Source organism: Kryptolebias marmoratus, linkage group LG20 (genome assembly GCF_001649575.2).
Source record: "Kryptolebias marmoratus isolate JLee-2015 linkage group LG20, ASM164957v2, whole genome shotgun sequence".
In the NCBI taxonomy this organism is placed as follows: Eukaryota; Metazoa; Chordata; class Actinopteri; order Cyprinodontiformes; family Rivulidae; genus Kryptolebias; species Kryptolebias marmoratus.
The window spans coordinates 23108975-23132217 of NC_051449.1; the positions used below are offsets into that span (position 1 = coordinate 23108975).

Consider the following 23243-nt stretch of genomic DNA (forward strand, 5'->3'; position numbering starts at 1 on the left):
GAAGACCCAGGACACGCTGGAGGGACTATGTTTCTCGGGTGGCCTGGGAACACCTTGGGATTCCCCCGGAGGAGCTGGCCCAAGTGGCTGGGGAGAGGGAAGTCTGGGTCTCCCTGCTTAGGCTGCTACCCCTGCGACCCGACCCCGGATAAGCGGAAGAGAATGAATGGATGGATGGATGGATATATATATATATATATATATATATATATATTTACACACAAACATCTAAGACTCCTCAATGATAAATTAATGACAGTATGATAAACTTGACCACAGTAATATTGTAATTAGTTTGGAGAAGAATGTTTCATTAGTTAAATATAATTTGTTGTCCTTGAACAGCATCTCTCCGGTGGGGCTCACAGTGATACCATGTTTTTATCTTAGGTCTTTCAGCAGCTGGTTTGTCTCCAGCACAACTGTGAGACCTCCGATCTCCAGACTTCCAGGACCACTGGCTTCACAGGCAGAGGGCTGCGGTGTGTTCCAGCAGCCCCCCGGGCAGTACCAGCAGGTCCGGACCCGTAAAAGAGGCACAGAGTATCAGCCAAAGAACATCAAGCGGAAAAGGACCCACGGCTGGATCAAGAGGCTCAGCACGCGAGGCGGTGTCGAGGTGCTTCTGAGGCGCATGTTGAAGGGACGGAAATCACTCTCACACTGAGGGCTCTGATGGACTTTCTGAAAGATGTTTGAGGAGCAGACTGGTTTCAAACTGCAGGAGGTGCTCAGGTTGCCACAAAGAGCTTGTGCTTTGGTTGATACTGAATGTGGTTTGGGGGTTTTACGCTCTTACAGTAATGAGATGTGAATTAAGTGAACTTTCCTAAGAAAGGCCTGATAGTTTAACCCCCCATAATGTTATGGTCAGAATAATGCAATATTTCTTTTATCTGTGAAAGCATTTTGTTCAAAAACAAACTGTCTAATAAAATGATTTTCTCAGTTCAGTTTGTTGTGAAATGCAGACTCATTTCTGCAGCATCATTTATTAGATTTATAATCTAGATCTAGTTCTCTGCTGCTCTCAAAGCTCTCTCCTACTTATTGTTTGTAATAGTTTTATATGTATTATCACCCACCACCAAACAGTGTTACCAAATTATCTCCTGAACCAGTGGACACATTTCAATACAATTTGAAAGTAATCATTAGATGTACAACATTAACTGAATAATTTTTACATTCAACTTAATCACTAACTATAAAGATCTGGTAGTCATTCACAACAAATACTACTGCATGAGATCTTTGTCTAAAACTTAGCATTAACTGGTGAGGTCAACCCTGTTTGTTTTAGCAAAATATCGTATGAACCACTGGACAATTTTAATGACACTCCCAGAAAGTAATCAATAAATGTACATCTGCAACGGATTAAGTTTTGGAGTCAATCTGATTTGAGATGGCTGCTTAACATTCCAGGGGTGGGCAACCCTGGTCCTCAAGGGCCACTATCCTGCATATTTTACTTGTTTCCCTGCTCCAACATACCTGATTTAGTGGCTAAATTACCTCCTTATGTTCTACAGAAGCCTGCTAATCACCCATTGATTCAAATCAGGTGTGTTGGAGCAGAGAAACAAGTAAAACATGCAGGATGGTGGCTCTCCAGGACCAGGGTTGCCTACCCCTGCGGGCTAGGATTTAGCTGAGAGTCATCCACAACATATACTCTGAGCGTAGCATTTCATAATATCAGGGTCAAGGGTTATTCATTTGATTGATATTATATATGGTAATTAGATTACTGAAGGATTTGTGTTTAAACAACAATTTAGGCTTGACAGTTTTTCAACCAACCTTTTGATTTGACTGAAATATGACACTGACATTAAAACAAGTAAGAGGACTAAAGGAAAAGATGGCAACAGAAAGATTAAATGGTAACTTCCAGGTGATAAGCAGAGTGATTGCAAAAGATTTATCTCTGTTACTATGGAAGTGGGACAGCTCTAATGGTTTGTTTACAACCGCAAGCGGCAGCTCCCTGGTGTGAGCAGGGGCAGTTGCGTAAACAAAATCTAGCCAATCAGCGCTCGGCTTTGACTAGTTCTTGTGCGGTTGAGCCAATGAGGTGTTGCCCCTCCCCCCATATGGCTGATTAACAACAAAGATGGAGTTGTGAACTGGGAGCAAGTTATCTATGCAGTCACGTTCCGTTAGTTTCTGTTTGGTTTTCTTCGTGGTAGTTTTGCAACTTTTAAAAAGCCGCGTTGCTGTTGTGTCAGACGCAGTTTCTGCTTCACAGCGGCCTTAAGAAACGATCGAACTGGTGAACAAACCGGTGTCCTGGCTACGAGAAAAACCGCAGGTTTTGTGCTAAGCTAGTGGGCAGACGAACGTAAAGTTGGACCGAAATGGAGAAGGTCGGTTTACAGCTGGTTCCTTCTTTTTACTTTTAAATGTATGCGTCTCCCGAAAAGCGATACCTGGATTGCTTACGGGCAAGCGAATAGTTCGTGTTGTGTGTTAACAAGGTTTGTTTCGAGGGAAGTTTATGATAAAACAAAATATGTGAAATGAAAGAGCTTTAAAAGAACTTTTCAATGATACCATGACGTAGCTTGGTTAAAAAATAGGTAAACAATTGTGAAATTTAGAAATAAGGAATAATTATTCTCTTGAATTACCACTGAACAATATGAAAAGTTGTTATTGGTTCTACCGTTTTGACCTAATTACAGATATTGTCATGAAACTTTCAGCAAGTGATCGGAATGTGTTAGCTTTTCCAGCTGTTAGAGGAAAAATAACCATTAATTATTTTTTATTAAATAACTGTGTTAATGCTGCGAGCTGACAGGACAGAAGGTTAAACCAGCACAACTGTTGTTAAGGATGAATTTAGCAAAACTGTAGCTAAAAGCTAAGATCAGCTACACAGTAGCTAAAAGCTAAAAGGAGCATAAGAGAACAAAAATACTCAGAGAGCAATGTATTTTAAAGAAATTGAGTAATTTGAATGATGTTTTTATGTAGAAATTTGTAGTAAACAAAATTAAATCATTTGAAAAGTTAAGAATAGTTAAAGTTATAGCACACTATTCCTAACTGAACACATGGTTTTGATTTGTGAATGATTAAAATAGCACAGTGTAGGAAGTAGTTTGATTGCAAAGAACGTACTGAAGAACCCAGAAACAGGAGAACAGTTGTGGGAATGCTGACTCAGTAATAAACCTTTATTTACTGAGTTTGTTGCTGCACAAAATGATTTGGCAGCTGCAAAAATAAGTATGTGCTGACAAAACAAATTGGTAGATTTCTTTTTACTTTAAATGTTCTTGTATGGTTAATAAACACATAATATGTTTATTAGGTTGTTGAAAACTTTTTTGGGAACTTAAGAAAACAGCTATTGTTGAAGCAAAAGTTCAAAATTATTCCATGGCTATTTCTCAACTAGGAAGTAAACAACTAGATGACAGATTGAATTCTGTGTGCTTTTCTTCTTATGATCAATGGATAATTTTCCATTATTCCAACCCATTAGCCAAGAAAATAGATTTTCTTTAGGAGATGTTCCCTGCCAGGTAGGAAAATCCCAAATTCAGTGGTTTGAACTAAGATTTCAGCTGTTCTCAGGTTATAACGCGTTAAAACACTTAAACCAGGGGTGTCAAACTCCAGGCATCAAGGACCGCTGTCCTGGAAGTTTTAGGGTTTTCTGCTCCAACACACCTGATTCAAATGGTTTAATTACTTCCTCACAAAATCATCAAGTTCTCCAAAAGCATGTGCACGAGTCATTCATTAAAACCAGGTGTTTTAAAGCAAGAACACATCTAAAACGTGCAGGAAAGCAGCCTCTGAGGAACGGAGTTTGACACATGTGGCTTAAACAGTTCAAAAGAGAAGTAGTTGTTTATATTAATGTAAAGAGTTGGGATTTATTGTTGTTGTTTTTCACACAGGGAGACTTCCTGAAGGGACTACCTGTCTACAACAGAAGCAACTTCAGCAGGTTCCACTCAGACTCTGTATGTAAAGCATCAGTAAGTGTTCTTCTCTATCAGTGAAACAATGACAAAGTGTTTGTGTGCTCTACTAAACCCAGGATGGTTTATCATGTTGTTGAACTCGGGGTTGTTTCTTTTAGAATCGCAGACCGTCAGTTTATCTTCCAACACGAGAATATCCATCAGAACAGAGTAAGTGTTTCCCACAACCACCATGATCCACATGTTCTTATGGGAACACCTCATTCCATCTGTGCTCCTTTTTATCAACTTTTTCTGATGTTACTGCCTGTGTGTGTCTCTGTCTGTCTGTTTGATAGTAAAATAACTTAAACCATTGGATGTACATCGACAACTGATTAGTCTAGATGATTACTGAAGATGGCTACTACAGCTAATCAACATTAGCTCAACAATGGCTATAGTTTTATAGACACGGAGCTAAAATTTGATGCCATAGCAGCTGAGAGTCGTTTACACACATACTCTTGAGTAGCACATAACATTGTTTTCAAGGTTTGACCAAAATGGCTACAACTCCATCATTTTTTTTAACATAGGATGATTTTAGTTTAAAAGTCTTTCAAAAAAGGCAGCGGGTGATATGCATTCCTTCAGGGAATGTCAGGACTTTAGTTGCTGTTTGTCTTAATCCAGTCAGTGACGTTGTTGTTTGTTCCCTTCAGTTATTGTGACAGAGAAGACAAACATCCTGTTGCGGTATCTGCATCAACAGTGGGATAAAAAGGTAAATGTTTAACCACTGTAATGGCGGAGAAAAGCAGGAACTATTGAAACAGCCTTTGATGGAAGATGGTAACAGCAGATGTATTCTGGGTAGGTGTTCAACAACTTTCTGCTTTTCTTCTTATTTTCTTTTATTTAATTTAGCAGAATTCAGCAAAAAAACGCGAACAGGAGCAAGCGGAGGGGGAAACCACGGCTCCTCCTCGGAAAATGGCTCGAACCGACAGCCAGGAGCTGAACGAGGATACATAAATCACTTTTCTGTTGGACCCTAACAAAGAAAATGACCACACAGAGATGGAAAGGATATGCTTACAAACCCGGGCCGTGGTGTTGAAGCACACAAAACGGGACCATGACTGTTGGCTACTGATTTCACTCTGAACTGAAGCAGCTTTTACTACCAAGACTGCAGTCCTGAAATACCCTACAGCTACCTCCTCGGTCCTCAGTCCTTTCGTGTTAAAGCTTTCGTTCCTACATTTTCAGAAAGTATTGATCTAAGAATGCAGCATGTCTGAGGTTTAAGAACGGCTCTGTTGGATTTGTACCATGCCATCTTTTGTTGCTCTTTTCTTCATCAGGAATGGATTTGGTTTGGGATTAAGTATTGACAGAAGTACTTTAAAATTCCATTTAGCTCATCTTTTGTCTTATTACTTTATTATTATTGACAAGAAAATTAAAAAGCTGGTATTATTTAAAAAAAATACTTTGTTTTGAGTTAATGGTTGAAAAACTTTTTGAGCCTTGATGCACAAAAAGACACAAATGGTCATGGTAATGCTTTATTTTTAATGAAGAGGAAGCATATATTGTCTTAAATTGAAGTGAGTGTATTACACATTATTGAGAGAGAGATGGATGGATCGCTCCTAAAAACAACACACAGCCGATGTAACCGGCCAATACAATTTGTCTCATAGGTCCCAGAAACTGTGGTTCTTGTCAACATGCATTTTGGTGACTGACCTTTTTTGTTTTTCTGTCAGTAGTTGAGCCCATCATGATTTTAAAATCTGATGTATGGTGTGAGCAGAAAGTGACATACCTTGACTGGTTCGGGACGTTTCCATGACTTTCTCTACCATCTGTCTGATCACCCTGGGGTTGCATTTTTTCTTGCGTCCACGTCCTGAGAGGTTGGCTACACTCCTATGAACCGTCTGCTCTTCAACAATATTGGAGCCTGAAGGCATCTGCGATCTGGATTTATGCAAATATTCACATCAGGGGCGCAAACTGCTTTGTACAGTTTAACTTTCAGATTTTGTGGTTTTCTAACAGATTAGTTTAATATTTTGAGGCAGGGCTTGTTTTTTTGTAGTGGCAAGTTTACTATTTTTAAGAAATAAAATTTAAGGAAATATTTGTTTAAAGGTAAACTTTCTTTATACTGGCATATAAGCTACTTGCTGTATGTGTTCCATTCACACTGGTTTTAATAGGTTAATATTTATATGGAGGAGAAACGCTTTCTAACAGGCTTTTGACATCAGGGCTAAATAGACAGTTTCCTGCTTGTTGGATCAAGCTCTTCTGTTTTGGTTTGACAACCTTTATGTTTATATAGTGTGTACGTTGGGTTTACACTGTCACAAGTCAGCCATTTTGTATTTTCACTTTGTTTAGCAAAATCTTCTGTTATGTTGTGACAAAACTTTTAAAAATTGCATGTTTTAAAAAATAAATTTCTGCACCTTCAGAAAAATATATCTTCCAAAAGATTCTGTCATGTTTATTTATGTTTGTTCATTTACTGCAGCTGTCCAAGGTCAAGGGTGTATGTTTATTTGTAGCGTTAGCAAAATAACTCGTGAAACACTGGGCAATTTTTTTTTTTTTTATGAAACTCTCAAAGTAATCAGTGGATGTACATCTACAACTGATTAAAGCTGGCAATTCAAGATGGCCGCCACATCTAATCAACCTTAGCAAACATAAATGGACATAATTCGGCTAATTTGACAGAAATTAAGCTAAAATGTGAGTGGTAGTAGGTGAGCATCACCCCTACCACATAGTCGCACGAAACCTTAAACGTTGGCATGACTTGCTGGAGTCAGTCGTGTTTGTCTGTTAGCAAAATATTTCGTGAACCACCAAACAGATTTTAATGAAACTCAGAAAGTAATCACAGTATATACACCTACAACTAATCAACATTTGGAGTCAACTCAAGATGGCCGACACACCTAATTATTGCTAGATAATACAAAAATGACTAATTGGTCAATTTCATATATTGACCTTAAATTTGGTGTAGTAGTAGCTGTGAGTCATCCGTAACCGTACCCTAAACACTACATTATGCTACATCTTTGCTTAAAACTTTAGCCTTAACTAGTAGTTTTAACTCTGTTTGTCTGTTAGCAAAATATCTCATGAACCACTGGACAGGTTTAAATGAAACTCAGTAGTTATTAGTTGTATACTAATAAAGTAAGTTGTCTACAACCTATTAAGTATTGCATTCAGCACATTTCAAAATGGCAGCTCCAGCTAAATGAGGGCGAACAAAAATAACCAAGTCTTACAGATATTGCACTAAATTTGGTGTGGTAGTACCTGAGGTCAGTGCTCAGAGAAACAGGAAAACAAAAAGTAAGCACTCATCTCAGACTGTAAAAGCTTCAGAGGGTCAAAGGTTGAACCTCATGACACAGACTTAATAAGTGTGGCTTGTTGTGAAGAGCTGCAGGAGAAAACCTCTCCTCTCTTGAAGAACACGTCAGCAGGATTCATCTGAATGAACCACACGACTGCTGGAAAAATGTCCTCTGGAGACATGGGAGCAAAGAATAGATGTTTACCCATAATGCACATCACCAAGTGTGGAGAAAACCAAACCCAGTGTATCTTAGAAACACCTCATAGAATGTGTCAGCAAGGTGGTGGAGGGCTGATGGTTTGGGCTCCTTGCAGTCTTTGATTCAACCATAAACCTGTAGACCAAAGGACTCTGGAGTCAAATATGAGATTATCTGAAGTTTGGACCAAACTGGGTCATGGTGCAACAGGATAATGATCCCAATCCCCCCCACAACGACAAAGACTCATCCTGTGCAGCAGCAGCTCCTGAATGGAGTGACATTTATTTGCTTAGTAGAGTTACATTCACTAATTTATGTAGTAAAATAATTCATAGAAAAACAAAGTTAGGAAAAATAGAATATTCTTCATGGTCACAGTGAATATATCTACCCTACTGCAGGTCTGTGAAATAAGTCACTTTGGTAATTGAATTTTTTCTTTTTTATCAGGAAGGAATGTTGAAAAACAAAAAATTAGTGGTTGTTTCATTTTTGGTCTAAAGGGGTATTTTAAATTGTCTGATTTTCTTTTCACCTTTAGAAGAATAAAGACAAACATTAGATAAATTGTGTTTTCTACAAACGCTGAGTGATGAATGACGGCAGAAATTAGCTGAAGAAGCTTAACATGAAAATAGCTAAAATGATCAGAATAAAAGTTCAATAAGGAAAAACAGCAGCTAAAAGCTAAAACCAGTAGTTGAAAGCTAAAACAAGCAAGAGAGTCGGTAAAAATGAAAAATGAAGCAAGTGTGCTGAAGCAGATATCACAGCACAACATTTTACAAGAACTTATAGAGTTCTCCATTCATTTAATTTAAAAAAGTAAATAAAGGAAAATATTAAAAAAAGTATAAGATACCAAAAGCAAAAAGTCATAACGGGCATGTCCTGACCGAGCTGAACATTTTGATGTTCAGCTTAAAATAGCTTTTTTTTTTGGTAAATGCAGTATGAGCTCCGAATCAATGCATCTCTGAGCAGATTTTAAACTGGCTACTTTCCCTTGAGGTTGATGGATTTATTTTATTTTTGTTAAAGCACATTTCCGTGTCAAAATGTGAGGAAACAGCTCATTAATTAGCTGCTGTCTGCCACTGATTTTATTGTTTTATTATTCTAAACATGAAAAGAAAATCCAATCATTTTTAGAAATCTACTCATCCATTGTCGACCATGAATGGCTCCTGTTTCAAATCAATTTTATGTCATTTAAAATGAAATTTAAAGAAGCACTTGTGTTTTATGTTTTTCTATCTTGCTTTGTGGAAAAAAAAAAAATTCAATTACCAGAACATGCATGGACCGTGGAAGAATCCAGTGGCTTTGAAAGTCCTTTGCGACTGAAAAGAACCGGCAAATGCATGCACATGACAACATGCACCCAGTACTGGGGAGGAAATGAACGAAGAACAGAAAACAGGAAGTTGCTGTTTAGCTCCTTTGACCAACAGACGACCTTGTTTTTGCACTCTGAGGGAAAGATTTGTCACATTAACGCTTTGCTTCTGGTGCTGCTGAAAACCAGGCTGCCATGCAGTTCAACAACCCTAAGGAGAGGTTACTGAAGCCCAGTCGAAGAGCTACACTTACCGGACAGTGTTCCCATGAGGTGAGCAGGAAGCTGCATCGACAGTGAAACACTCACTCACCTTACATGTGACCCCTGTGGTTACCACGTTCTACTCCGCAGGTGCATCAGTGCCTCTACATTTGTACATTTTTCTCCATTTGTAGTTACATTACATCGACATGATTGGTTGTTATCGCCCGCCGCCGAAGGCAAAAGGGCAGTCGTATTTTTGCCCTTGTCTGGGTGTGTTGTTTGTACCATCATAAGCAAAATAATCTCACTGCACACTGAACAAAACTTTCAGAAATGAATTCCTGGTTGCACATCTACAACTGATTATCGTTTGGATTCAATTAAATTCAAGATGGCCACCGCCACTACGCAACCTTAACAAACACAAATATTGCTGCACCTCAGCCAGTTATATGGACACTGAGTAAAACTGTAATGTGGTATTAGCTGAGAGTCATCCACAACACATACTTCAAGCACTATTCATTAAGTGATATTTTTGCTTAAAACTTTGCCATTAAGTATTGGCATCAACCATGTCTATCTGTTAGCAAAATATCTTATGAACCACTGGACAGAAAGTAATCACTGGATGTACATCTACAACTGATTAGGTTTTGGAATCAATCCGATTTAAGGTGGCCACCAAAGTGAATAAACATTAGCCTACACATTAATGGCTATATTTATATGAGCACAAAAAGATCTCCCATTATCACATGAGATCACTTATCACCTTATTCACAAGGTTTGACCTAAACACCTGTAACTCTTCTCATCATGAGATGATCTTCGTTTAAAACTCTGGCATGAAAGGCGGCGAGCGATATGCATTCATTCAAGGAATGTTAGACCTTTGCATCATTAAGACTTTGAGTTTTCTACGTCAGTCTGTAGTCTTGATTCTCCCTTGTCGGACTCGTTGGAGGGTAGTTCCTCTGGGGTGGTGTTTAACTCAGCCCTGTTGGGTTGACTGTTAGCAGCCTGTGCTGGCTGCTGCACGCCGTTAGCACACACCACCGTACCCTCAGACTTGCTAAAACCAAACAGCCTCCCTGGACTAAAGGACCTGTTTGGGGATTGAGACCTCTCCTGTCCACCAGGGGGAGCTGAAGATGTCACTGTGGCGTTAGATGTGACTCCAGATGCCACTGCCGACTCTTTTTTCACTTCGGGTGACTTTAGGAACTTCAGAAACCCAGGGAGCTTTGCTTCGCCTCCGGTTGGGGACTGGGCTGGGGAGCGTGAGGAACTGGAGGAGAACTTCCCCTGGAGAGGAATGATCTGCTTCAGCTTCATCACGTTGTTGTTCCCCAGCAGAGAGCTAGGTCTCTTGGGCTTGTCCCCGGGCTTGGCGCCCTGTGTTTTGTCGTGATGGTGCTGGTGCTGGGTGTCGGTCTTGTGACAGTCGCTCTCCTGGCGGGCCTCGGCCTGCAGCTCGGCCTGACGGTGAAGCTCCTCTTCTTCGCGCCGGCGTCTGAGCTGCTGCTGGAAGTGCTGCTGGGCCTGCAGCTCATGCTTCTGAAACACCAAGTTACAGAAAAGTCAACATAAAGAGGATACAAAGACAGAAAAAAGGATTCAAAAATGTACTTTTTACTGTTATGTAAAACAGAAAAACAGAAATGGTTCCTTATTGCCTGCCACTGAAAGGCAAATAGTTTTTACCCGTGTCAGTGTATCAGTGTGTTCAAGTGTTTGTCTGTTAGCAAAATATCTCATGAACCACTGGATGGATTTAATAAAACTTTGAGAAAGTAGTCATTAACTAATTAACTTTTGGAGTCAACACCATTCAAGATGGCTGCCACAACCAACTGATCTTATAAAACACAAAAATGGTATTTTTTACAGTTATTGTGCTAAAATCTGATGTCGTAGCAGCTGAGATGAATTTACAACGCACACTCCAAGCACTACACATCAACATCTTTGCCTAAACTCTGGCATTAACTGTTGGATTCAACTCTACTTTTTAGCAAAACTTCCCATGAACCAAAGGATGGATTTTATTAAAGCTTTCAGAAAGTAATCATTGGAAGTACATCTACAACAGATTAGCTTTGGGAGTCAATCCAACTTTCAAAAGGCTATTAATCAGCCAGTTTTTCAGATACTGAGCTAAAATCTTACGTGGTAGTAGCTGAGAGTCGTCCTCAACACATACTCTGAGGGTTATTATTGCAGGAGAGTGTGCATGTCTTTAACAAGGTTTGACTAAAATGGCCATAACTCCATCATTCCTCGTCATAAAATGATTTTAGTCTAAAACTCGGCATGACAAGCACTCAACACTTCAAGCTTCATCAATGCAACTTTTCTACATGGATTATTCATTCTATCTACAATTTTGAAATGTATTGGTAGTTTATTATTCAAAAAGGGTAATATTTAAAAAGAAAAGTTACCATTTGTAAATCATTACATTTTGTTTTTATTTATTTCACACAGCAGCTGTGTATAATTGTGTTATCATCCACTGTTGTTGATGTGATAAAACATGCAAACCACAGAACCAAACCATACACTTTGTACAGACAACTGTGACAATAATGGGGTTTAACGACAGAGGGTTTTAGGTTAAAGGGATAGTTCAGCCAATTTGATGTGGGGGTTCTGCGTAAAAGTCATCAACATTTAATATCTGACCTGTTGTAGATAGCTCTTTGAATGGCTTCAATTTGGACAGTCTGACAGGACTAACTCTGTCTGCAAACAAGGCAACATCAAATCAAATAAAACAAAACAGCCTAAATTCAGAGTCTTTACAGACATGTCACCACCATAGCCTCAATGAACTGGATGATCTGAGCAGATCTGATGAAGCTGTGAAAGAGAGAACATTGTTCCTCTTAGAACAGCTGTAGTTTGGTTAACATCAGTGAGGAGTGGCGAGTTTGTGGGACACTCTGATTACTGCTCCTCGAAGGCAAGGCTCGGTCGGACCTCCTCCTCTGGGCAGTTAATGCATGTGTCTGTCCAAAGTAGTTCTTTCAGGATGTGTCAGCCTTAGCAGGTTGGAAAAGCTCATGTTCAGGTCATGACTCAGGCATGTATGAAGTTCTTTTGAGCCGCTGTCCCTATTTCTGTATGGAGAAAACTTATATTGGCTCAGTTGTAACCACAACAATAAGTCTCAGCTCCAAAGTTACTTTAATGTTGCCATAGCGAGGGAATTCCAGGACGTTCCCATCAAGTGAAAGGGCGAATCATCTGTTCAGCTGAAGACAGAGTTTCCTGATGTTAAGAATAACAGTTGTCCAAAAATGGCTTGTTGGCGTTCTGATACAGCATATTTTATAGACCTTTACACTGCTGTTGATTTCACAATGCACAGTTATTTGCATAGACTTCTACGGTTATTTGCAAGTGCAATCATCTGGAGAACTGCAGCCTGAGGTCAGAAATTTCATAATATGTCTGCCATATAATGCAAAATTGAGGCCATTAATGATCAACAGCACTTGAATTAACTGCTATGAAATGTAAAAAATTAAAGTTGTTTTAATTTTGAAGTTTTAGAGCTGTTTTGCAATTTGCTTTGGCAGTGGGTCCATTTGTAATGTGAATTTTTGCAATCTTAAAGCAACTGCAGTCTTTAAAATTCCCCTTCCATGTAAATATGTGCATAATGTGAAACTTATGGTATTGTTAAGGTTTATAATGTAGCATTTGCCAGATTGTCAGACTTAAACTCTTTCTTTAAAAATAAGGCAGTTTCAAGAAGCTATTAACAACAGGTAAATTATTAATTATTTCTAACTTTTCCACAGAATCCCAATTCAAACTGACTGAACTTTCTCTTTGATTCACACCAAAAGACCAAGGGACACAAATATGCAGAAGTAATACACACACTGCAGCCAAGAGTAAGCCGTATGCTGGAAGAAGGTCTTGCAAAATATGATGCAGATATACCTTGAAAGCTTCCCTTCGTCGGTACTCTAGTTTGGCCATCTCGTCTGCTACCCAGCCAGGGATATCAGGAATGGCAACATGGATGATGTACTTTAGGAGGATTGCAAAGTGCTGGAAACCACCAAGACCACAAAGGGACAAACTCAACACACTTACATCAAAGAATAATTATATTCTCCTTTCAAACTCTATTATTCTTTGAACAGATACAGATGGAGTTATAAATCATACATACATCACAAACTCTTTTAATGAACTTAGACCAAAACAGATTCCTGAGCACAAATTTCTTCATAGACAAATTTGGATTTTGAAAAGAAGAATCTTCGCTGTAAGGGTGGGAAGATGTATCGCTTTGCGAGCATAAAAGATTCTGAATCGATTTTCACATGTGAAAAAAGCATTTTCTTTATGTTGAGAGAGTCAACAGAGTAGTTGCTGAGCACTAAGGTGCTGTTTGTCCTAGTAGAGTTATCGTAGTTTTCTGTAGGTGAAAACATCAAGATATACTATAACTAGAGACAAGACCGGAAGCTGAAAGTTGAAGCCACGAAAGATGAGCGCTCCCTAGCAGCTGGTTGCAGTACAATCTTTAAGGCCCGGCCCTCCACATAAAAGAATGGGACATTTTCCTGATTAAGAACTAAAAATATACTTCTTATTTTTTCAGCTGTTGTTTTTTTGTTGATTTAAGTAGCTCTTATATTGGTGTTGTATGTTCAAATTTGTAATTTTTTTACGTTTAAAAAGGTGATTATTACAGTGTGCCAGCCTGTTAGTGAGTTGGGAGGGTGTGTAGACGGGACTTTTGTTACAAAGGAGCCACTTCCTCCATCGTTATTTATGTTGATGGTTAAAACATGTTGCAGTAAAGTTGTGTTTTCACTTTTTTTCCCATCTTTTCTTCACTGAACCCTGAATAATTAACATTGCCAGATTCAAAATAGTTGGGACATTGTGTAAAATGTAAATAAAAACACTAGGATTTGTAAACCTGATAAACTTATATTTTACTCACAATAGAACATAGTAAATGTATCAAATGTTAAATCTAAGAAAGAGTATATTTTTATTTATTTAAATAAGGTCATTTTGAATTTGATGGCAGCAACACATTTAAAAAAAGTGGGGACAGGTCCATGTTTCCCTCTGTGAAGCCTCCCCTCTTCTTCTAACATCAGTCTGTAAACATCCAGGAACAGAGGAGAGCAGCTGGAGGTTTTAGAGGGAATGTTGTCCCATTCTGGTCTGATGGAGGATTCTACCTGTCAGGGTCTTCTACGCTGAATAAGAGCAGATATTCTTCTAAAACCTGTTTATGTATTGATGGTGCCTTTCCAGTTGTGTAAGCTGCCCATGCCATAGACATTAATGCACCTCCATATCAACAGAGAGGCAGGCTTTTGAACCGTATGCAGATAAAACACTGGATGGTTCCTCTTCATTTTAGTATGAAGGACATGTGTCTATGTTTTCCAAAAAGAAATTCAAATTTCAATTTGTCGACCACAGAACATTTTTCCACTTTGCCTCAGTCCATTTTAAATGAGCCTATTCCAAGAAAATGACAGCGTTTCTGAATGGTGTTCACATCTGGTCTTTTGTTGCACCTGTCCCACTCTTTTGAGATGTAATGCTGCCATCAAATTCAAAATTGCCTTATTTTTTACCAAATAAATACACAAAGTCACAGCTTTTTGGAATAGGGATTGTATGTCTTTTAAGTATTCATTGAAGTAACACGACTAGTTTTGGCCTTGAAGTGTTTGATTTGTGTATAAATTTCCAGTGACAGGGTGCTAACTGTGTTAACTTTTCTTTCACATTGTCAATGTTAAGTTAGTATTTTTATTACTAGTTTGTTTGTTATTGATTACAACTAACTGTTGTGCCCCTTTTCCACCGGCTCTAAAAGGTCTTGGCTCCACTCTACTCTGCTTTCTTTGCGCGCGTTTTCACCGGCAAGGGGGGTGGGAATGAAATGGAGTGAAAAAAAAACCCACTGCCTGACTAAGCATAACGGACAGGTTTTTAACCCCGTTTTGCACAGAGGCTTTTTTAAAATGTATTGATGATAGCAAAGTTGAATATTGTTACTAATAAAAAAAAAGAAATATAAGACTGACAGCAAAGAATACTCTTCTACAGTATAGAACTAAAAAAAAACAGCTACACAAAAGTGTTTCACTATAAAGATGGTTTGTAGTTTGTTCTGATGCAACCTGAAGTGTGAAATAAACTTCAGTGGAATATGTGTTTATGTCTGGTTAAATGATGTGTGCCCAGTTGATTTTTTTTTCTTTTTCTTTATTTTTTGTTCTTTTGTTGTTTTTTGGGGGGAATACCCATAAGTTTAAAAAACAGCAACAACACGGGGCCAACGTTGTCCATAGCGTTTCCGTTGTTTCCACAAACGGATCCAAGTTTCGGAACTCACGCCAAAACTTGCGCCCCCACTGCCTTCCCCCCCAATCCCCCGCGTCACACAAGGAGGCGTTCCTCTGCTACTGACCAAACAGTCCGGTGGAAACGCGATGCATTTTTTTAGAGAGCCAAGCTAAGCCAGGCCGAGTAGAGCGGGGCTTCTGTAGTAGAGCCAGTGGAAAAGGGGCATTAGTCAGCAGTCCATGATTAACAGGATTTTTGACCTGTGTTACTATGCTCTCTTCATTAGGCAGAACATTTTCAAGATAGTTTCAAGATAATCAAAATGCATTGAAAATCGATGTATAATTGCATCACAGCGTTCTGAATCACAATCGAATTGAATCAAGAGGTATCTTAAAATTCTAACCCCTACTTTGCGGTGCATACCTCAAGTAAGACAATGGAGATGATTGTCATCTCAGGACTCAGCCAGGGAAACAGACGCTGAAGCTGTCCACACTGACCAATCAGGTAACAGTTAACTATAATGGCTATCAAGCCCATAGCCTCCATTGCAGTCTGGTGTTGAGAGAAACACAGGGAGAGACAGATGCATTTACTGGCTGTACAGAGGGTCACCTGAAGGGCTTTTCTGACATTTACCCAACACAAAACACACTGACCTGCCACTGGCCGATGTTCTCCACCCTCTGACCAAAGGGTCTCTGAAGGCTGGTACAGAGTTTCAGGGCATCACTTCGGATCTCAATGATGTTGTTGATAAGCGCACACATGGCCGCCAGTGGGAAGGCAGAAGAAAAGAGCACCACGTAGCCAAACTGAATGAACATCTCCTGGTAGTCCTGAATTGTTCCCTGTGGAGATCAAATATTTTTGTTCCAAATTTGCATAGAAACAGCTTACTATGGGTAGAGGTGATGGAAATACATTTAGTTTTACATGATGGGTCCTACCTCATATGTCTGCATACAGCTCTCAATCTCAGCCTGGGTCAGAGTGACTGTTTTGGGTTCCTCTGGTGGATCAATCCACGATTTCTTGTCATCTTTCCCCTCACCAACATTCTTTCTCTTCTGACAGACAGGATTAGATTCCTTTGGAGAGGACACACTGGTGTTGTCCTGAAGGAAATATTAGAGTACATTTCTATTTGTGGAAACAGCTAAGACATATTTAATCCTAATGTTAGTGTATTGGGTGGACAATTTAAACAAATAAAAGCCTTTTCACACATTTAGCAAGATGGATTTTTTTTTTGCAATGCAAATAATAATCACAAAGCTTAAAGGATGAAAACATTAAAGACCTGGCAATCCTTGATAGGTCACCACCTTTTATGCCAGAGTTTACTACCAGAGTTTACCACCACAAATTTTAGCTCAATATCTGTTAAACTGACTTAGTTACACCCATTTTTGTGTTAGCTAATGTCAATTAGCTGTGGTGGCCATTTTGAGTTGGATTTACTCTAAAAGTTATTGAGTTGTAGATTCGCATCCAACAATTACTATCTGAAAGTTGCATTACAATTTGTCCAGTGGTTCATAAGATATTTTGCTAGCAGACAAACAGTTTTAACTCCATCAGTTAACCCCTTAACTGGTGGCCGTATTGACTTAGATTTGAATATGGAGCCTCATAGATCACAGTAGGGGGTTCCAATTTAAATACCATGGAGTCAAAATGGCTGTGTAGGCCCATTGTTTTTGATTGACACCTCTTTTGCCCTAGTGGTTCAATCTATGGTCTCTCCAGAGACAATAATATCCACTAAGGACTAACTACATACTAGTTATAGTTAGTAATAATTTTGACTTCTGAGGTAAAACATTTAGAGTGTTACCTTTTACAGAGAGACCAAGTTTTTGTATGGGGGGGTGCGCTACCGAAACTTAGCGCAAGTTGTGTAAACAACGAAAGCGCTATGGACAATGTTGGCCCTGTGTTGTTGCTGTTTTTTAAACTTATCGGGATTTTCCTGAGACGCAGGAAGAGAGGCGCAGTGGAAGAAATGCTCTGGATGCCGCGATTGTTGCACGGAGTGGGACAGCTGTTATCTGACGGAGATTTCAGGCTTTACAGCGCCTTCAGCTGGGGGACAGACAGCATAAACGTTGCAGGGTAAGCCAACGCTGTTTATATTCCTACCTTCGCTCTTTATGCTAGCATCTGGTCACACCCACGACCAATGAGTGAACAGGAGCTAAGCTTGCGCCGCCCACGAAGCAGGGCCACCCCGGCTGGCCCGACTCCGAAGCAGGGACCAAAGAAGCAGGGACCGAGTGCGAAAAAATGCAGATGTAAACGCTCGCAAAGCAAGCCAAGTAGAGTGGAGCCGGGACCGTTAGGGTCCGTGTGAAAGGGGCAAATATGAACCGCTCTGAGGCAAATGATAACAACGGTAAGAAGCTGGCCACATACCTGAGCCACGGATTCACAGTCGCTGTCCTCATCACAACTGTCAAAAATACTGGATGGATCCATTCCCTCCTCCACCATTGTTGGACTGTCCTCTAGAAAACTTTCCTCCTCTGCATGTGCCTCCATCCTCACATCCTGATAGTCCACCTTCTCTGTGAAGCTGACCTTCCGTTGCTTCATGGCGCTGTCAGTCATGTCCCACTCCTCCTCTGTGAGCCTAAAACCAGCTTTCAGATCACCTTTTCTCTTTGGCTCCTGGTTAAAGTTTGCAATATGACTGCCTGAAATTACTCTGGGACCCAAAAATGAGTAGGATATGGAGGCTTGGGCCTTTCCCAGAGCCAGGCGACCATATTTGAGCATGATGGCTTGAAGAAGCTCCCACAACACTTTAGGGGTGAAGACACCCAGCTTGTTTTGCTCATACAGATAGGGCTGAAGGACTTCTTTGATGTTCTGCAGGAACTGACGGAAAATCAGTAAAGTAGCCAGCATCTGTGAAGACAAGAGAAACTTCTGTAAACATCCAAATAGGAAACAGCTCAGAAAGGAAGGGTACAAGCACAAGTCCAAGAGTATTTGAATGTGATTTAGATATTTATAAAGATATCAACTGACATTTACAACCTCAAATGGTCTTGAAAGACCTAGAGTACCAGTTTGAAGACAACAACCCATTTATCTTGAATTAATTAAAAGTCAATCTGGTCATCACACACTTAGGGAGATCCCTAACCACACCACTCTTCATAGCATTGTACCAACGGTGTCATTTTAATGCAATATACTATGTGGCCTGGATCTGGATCAATTTGTTGTTCTTTCCAGATCAAGACCGGAGTCTGGACTTTGATCATTTCTGTGTTATATTTTTTTCCAACTTTTGTAACAATATAGAGGTTATTTTTGTCAAACCTATGGAGCTAATGTTGATTATTCTCCTGTTCTGAGTAATAAAGTTATTACTTGTCACTTTTGGTAAAGGAGGCAATAAGGAAAACTATGAATCTCCTTTTCTTAGCACTGAGAGTACCTGACCAACTCTTATAAGGTTTTCCAGGTTGATGATGTTGAGTCACTCGACTCAGGATTACTGAGGAAAAGAGAAGATTGTTTCCCAAGATCCATCTTTCTCTGGGAGAAGCATGTTTCTTTAGAGTAACTTTTTTCCAGTTATGTTCCTAAGTTGCTGCCAGCTCTTTTCATTATTTTAATGGTATCAGATATTTTCTTGTCTCTCATTGCCCTATCACAATCTCCTTAAAATGTGAAGTTGGAGCAAATTTCAAAATGACCATCAATCTTTCAAGAAAAAAATGATTCTCTATAATTCAAATTGCAGCATGCTGTCTTTAATTTCAATTGAATAAAGAGTGATAATGATTTGAAAATCATTACAATTTGTTTTATTTGTGTTTGTAAAATAGGAAGTATGTTGGGATAAAATACAAACCAGTTCCTGCTCCCCTCACCTCTTTCAGTCGCTCCATGTCTTTGAGGTAGAAGCCAATGTAGAAAAGGCTGAGGTAAGAATTGATGAATTCAAACTGTAAAACATCCAGAAAACATTACAGAAACGTAAAAAAAAAGAATGTAATAAAATGTCTGTATTTACCTCCAAAACAAAACAGTTATGACTTACAAAAACCATTTTGATGATGAGATTGTTTTCATAGGCACTCTGAAGCCTGTAGTTCTCTAGATGAAGAAAGAAAGACAAATAGGGGTCGGTTTTCTAGCTCAACTACAAACTGGAGATATCACAGTTTCTGTAAATACAGTGTGAATGCTGAAGAAGCTGAAATTGAGTTGTTATGGTTAAATGAAACAAAGCACCAGCTGAAAGGATGAAAACACAAGCTAAAAGTTAAAAGAGTAACCTAAAACTAAAAGGCTAGCTAAATGCTTTTGTAGCAGAACAGTTGATGAAAACTAAAAGTCACAGAACAGTAACTAAAATCTACAAGTAGCATAAGGAGACAAAAAAATGAAACAGAAGCAGATTTTAAAAAGGGTTGTTTTTAAATGAACTGACATCACAGTTTTTCCAATGGGGAAAATATTCGTATATAAAGTCAAATATTTTGAAAAGTATTGAAATTACAAAAAACAAAAAGTCATTACACTTATCTCCTTAATGAGCTGAATATTTTGACATATGAATGGCAAAAATAGCACAAAGTATGAAGAAGTAATAAGACTGCAAATGGTACAGAAAAATAAAACACAGGAAACTATAGCATGAGTGTTACTCACACAATGTACATATTTTTGTGTTTCTGCTTTAAACTGTCCAGAAAGCTCTAACAGTAAGACAAAGACCATCCTTTTTTACTTTTATTAGGACCTGTCCACACAGGAATTGTTTTTTCTTTCAAAACCACCTTTTTCCTTTCTTATTTCTAAAAACTCCTCATAACTCAGCACCATTTCTAGAAATGTTTTCATCCACACGGAAATGAAAACATTCAATAGAGAAAATGAACCAAACGTTGTAGTAACTATAGCAGAACTGTATGTGACGCTGTAATGATGCCACAAAACTATACCAGAATCAGGAATGAAGATATGGAGCAGACTCAACACTATAAACATAAGAAGAAAAAGATGGATGGCAAATACAAAAGTCTTATCAATTCTCCCTAGAATTTATGTCAACAGAAGCTCATTGCCCTCTTGCCTATGAACATCTGTGAACGTGATTCATGGACTTTTCTGCAAACACACACACACACAAATGGATCACACCGCCCCCTACTGTATGGACACAAACATGCACATTCTCATACTCATACTCTGCTGTCGCATCTCTCTCTCAGCCACCCCCTCTCTATCTTAGTAATTACTACATCGGCTGTTTTAGTGGCCCACTAGTACCATTTAGAAATTTGGTACTGTTTAGTTTAGCTTTAGCTTCCTGTACACTTAGTTTAGTTCTGTACATTTAGTCATGCTTAGATCTGTTTAGTTTAGCTACTACTTTTGACTGTCTTAGCTCATGCTTAGATATGTCTGGTTTTACTTCGGCTGTATAGCGGGCCTGGGGTACTTTTAGATAGTTCGGTACCGTTAGTTTTAATTTTAGCTTTGTCATGTTTTAGATTATTTAGCCTTCCTGTACACTTAGCTTAGTTACTGTACAATTAGTTATCATATTCACTGTTAGCTAGATTATTTGTGCCTTGGTTTAGTAATATCATGTTTTGAGTCCTGTTAAGAAATGTAGGGTCTCCTCTATGTTGGTCCTTCCCGCCGAGATAACAGCTCATGACCGAAAGTTTTCCACGCAGGCCTTTATCGATTCAGGTGCTGATACTGAGTTCATCGACCGAGCTTTTGCTAAGTCTCTGGGCATCGAGATTGTTCCTTCCAGCCACGACCATAAGATTACCGCTCTGGATGGACATGTTCTTAGCCAGGAGAATTTCGAGACCCAACCCGTCTGTCTGTCTATCGCTGGCAATCATCATGAGTGTCTGAAGTTTTTTGTCATCCACTCTCCGGACCTTCCAGTAATCCTGGGAGCCACATGGTTAAGTAAACACAACCCACACATCGAATGGGTCAAGCGAGAGATTACTGGCTGGGCCGATAATTGCTCTTCCACCTGCCTGCTGGAAGCTGTTACTCCGGCCGTGCCAGCCGACCCCAGTCCTAAAGTTTACCCTGATATCACCAAGGTACCCCCTGAGTATCATGACCTCAAGGAGGTGTTTAATAAAGTCAAAGCCACCTCATTACCTCCCCATAGACCTTACGATTGCCCCATTGATCTCTTGCCAGGCTCAGTGCCTCCTCGTGGTAGGCTCTTCTCTCTGTCTTGACCTGAACAGCTTGCCATGACCAAGTACATCGAGGAGAGTTTACAGGCAGGCATCATAAGGCCCTCGGTGTCACCTGCAGGAGCTGGGTTCTTCTTCGTGAGCAAAAAGGATGGTTCCCTCAGGCCCTGCATTGATTATTGGGGTCTTAACAACGTCACCATTAAAAATAAATACCCATTGCCATTAATGTCTTCTGCATTCAACCTCATTCAGGGAGCCAAAGTTTTCACTAAGCTGGACCTACGCAACACTTACCACCTTATTCACATCAGGGAGGGGGATGAATGGAAAACTGCTTTCAACACGCCCTCTGGTCACTACGAATATCTCGTAATGCCTTTTGGACTTACTAACGCTCCCGCAGTTTTTCAGTCTATGGTTAATGATCTACTTCGAGATATGATCAACCAGTTTGTGTTCGTTTACCTAGACGATATATTAATTTTTTCACAAGACCTTGTCTCCCACAGGGATCATGTCAGGAGAGTTCTTCTCAGGCTCCTACAAAACAAGCTCTACGTCAAAGCTGAAAAGTGTGAGTTTCACCAAGCATCCACGTCTTTTTTGGGGTTTAACATCTCTCCCAATCAGATGTCCATGGATCGATCCAAGGTGGCCGCCATCCACGAATGGCCTACTCCTAAGGACAGGAGAGGACTTCAACGCTTCCTCTGTTTTGCAAATTTCTATCGGAAATTCATCAAAAACTTCAGTCAGGTAGCCGCACCACTTCACTTACTCACATCCCTCAAGACTCAGTTTCTCTGGAATCATGAAGCCCAGTTGGCCTTTGACAGATTGAAGGATTTATTTGTTAAAGCACCCATCCTTCATTCCCCCGACTGTGAAAAACAGTTCATTGTAGAGGTGGACGCCTCAAATACAGGTGTAGGAGCTATTTTGAGCCAATTGGGAAACGATAACCGACTTCATCTTTGTGCGTATTTTTCCAAGAGGTTGTCCGGTGCTGAGCAGAACTATAATGTGGGCGAAAGAGAGCTGTTGGCCATCAAGTTGGCTCTGGAGGAGTGGAGACACTGGCTGGAGGGAGCCAAGGAGCCTTTTGTGATCTGGACGGACCATAAGAATCTGGAGTATTTAAAGACAGCTAAGAGGCTCAATTCCCGTCAGGCCAGGTGGGCACTGTTTTTTTCTTGTTTCTCCTTTCATCTTACCTACAGGCCTGGGGAGAAAAACATCAAGGCAGATGCCCTGTCCCGTGTTCACGAGGGGAGTATGGAAGAAGACAGAACCGGGTCTGAGGAGTTTATTCTGCCCCACATGGTCCGACTTTCAGTTACTCAGCTGGAACTGGAACTTCGTCAAGCCCAACTAACTCATCCCCCTCCGTCCTCTTGCCCCCCGGATCGCATGTTTGTACCCCACGAACTGAGAAGTAAGGTACTCACATTTTGTCACAGCTCGAAACTCTTTTGTCACCCAGGTATCAGTAAGACCCTGGCAGTTATCAGATCCCAGTTCTGGTGGAAGTCCCTGACGAAGGACGTTCGTGAGTTCATCTCCGCCTGCCCCCAGTGTGCCCAAGCCAAGGTGTCACGCCGTCGTCCAGTGGGGTTGCTGC

At 39.9% G+C, this 23243-nt stretch overlaps 3 protein-coding genes across 8 annotated transcripts in view; 2 read left to right on the top strand and 1 right to left on the bottom strand.

The window, feature by feature from the left end:
• Positions 1–953, top strand: part of mrpl34 (mitochondrial ribosomal protein L34) — a 4385-nt gene extending 3432 nt beyond the window's left edge. Inside the window, exon 2 of the mRNA XM_017431347.3 lies at positions 391–953. Coding sequence (XP_017286836.1) covers positions 391–667 — 277 coding nt within the window. The 3' untranslated portion in view covers positions 668–953. The remainder of the gene's footprint in view (positions 1–390) is intronic.
• Positions 954–2099: 1146 nt separating this feature from the next.
• LOC108244835 (DET1- and DDB1-associated protein 1-like) lies at positions 2100–6443 on the top strand. Of its 4 annotated transcripts, none has more exons than XM_017431342.3 (5): positions 2100–2372; positions 3921–3986; positions 4106–4157; positions 4652–4713; positions 4857–6443. In XM_017431342.3, the coding sequence occupies exons 1-5, from the start codon at positions 2364–2366 to the stop codon at positions 4962–4964; spliced, it is 297 nt and encodes a 98-aa protein (XP_017286831.1). In that variant the 5' UTR covers positions 2100–2363; the 3' UTR covers positions 4965–6443. The 4 variants fall into 4 exon arrangements, with proteins under 4 accessions (XP_017286831.1, XP_037837908.1, XP_017286829.1 ...); XM_037981980.1 differs by having other exon boundaries at positions 4860–6443; XM_017431340.3 differs by having other exon boundaries at positions 3921–4001; positions 4857–6442.
• Positions 6444–7776: 1333 nt separating this feature from the next.
• The window catches only part of ano8a (anoctamin 8a), a 49248-nt gene continuing 33781 nt past the window's right edge, over positions 7777–23243 (bottom strand). For all 3 annotated transcript variants that reach the window (XM_017431373.3, XM_017431372.3, XM_037981979.1), the window contains 8 exons: positions 19480–19535; positions 19310–19384; positions 17838–18332; positions 16370–16537; positions 16079–16270; positions 15843–15974; positions 13029–13139; positions 7777–10631 (listed from right to left, as the gene is read on the bottom strand). In XM_017431373.3, the coding sequence (XP_017286862.1) occupies positions 9975–10631; positions 13029–13139; positions 15843–15974; positions 16079–16270; positions 16370–16537; positions 17838–18332; positions 19310–19384; positions 19480–19535 (1886 nt within the window). In that variant the 3' untranslated portion in view covers positions 7777–9974. The remainder of the gene's footprint in view (positions 10632–13028; positions 13140–15842; positions 15975–16078; positions 16271–16369; positions 16538–17837; positions 18333–19309; positions 19385–19479; positions 19536–23243) is intronic.

Coding starts and splice junctions, on each gene's coding strand:
- LOC108244835 (XM_017431340.3), top strand. Junction 4,002..4,105: donor ACTCTGTATGTAAAGCATCA/GTAAGTGTTCTT, acceptor TGTTTCTTTTAG/AATCGCAGACCGTCAGTTTA. Junction 4,158..4,651: donor AGAATATCCATCAGAACAGA/GTAAGTGTTTCC, acceptor TGTTCCCTTCAG/TTATTGTGACAGAGAAGACA.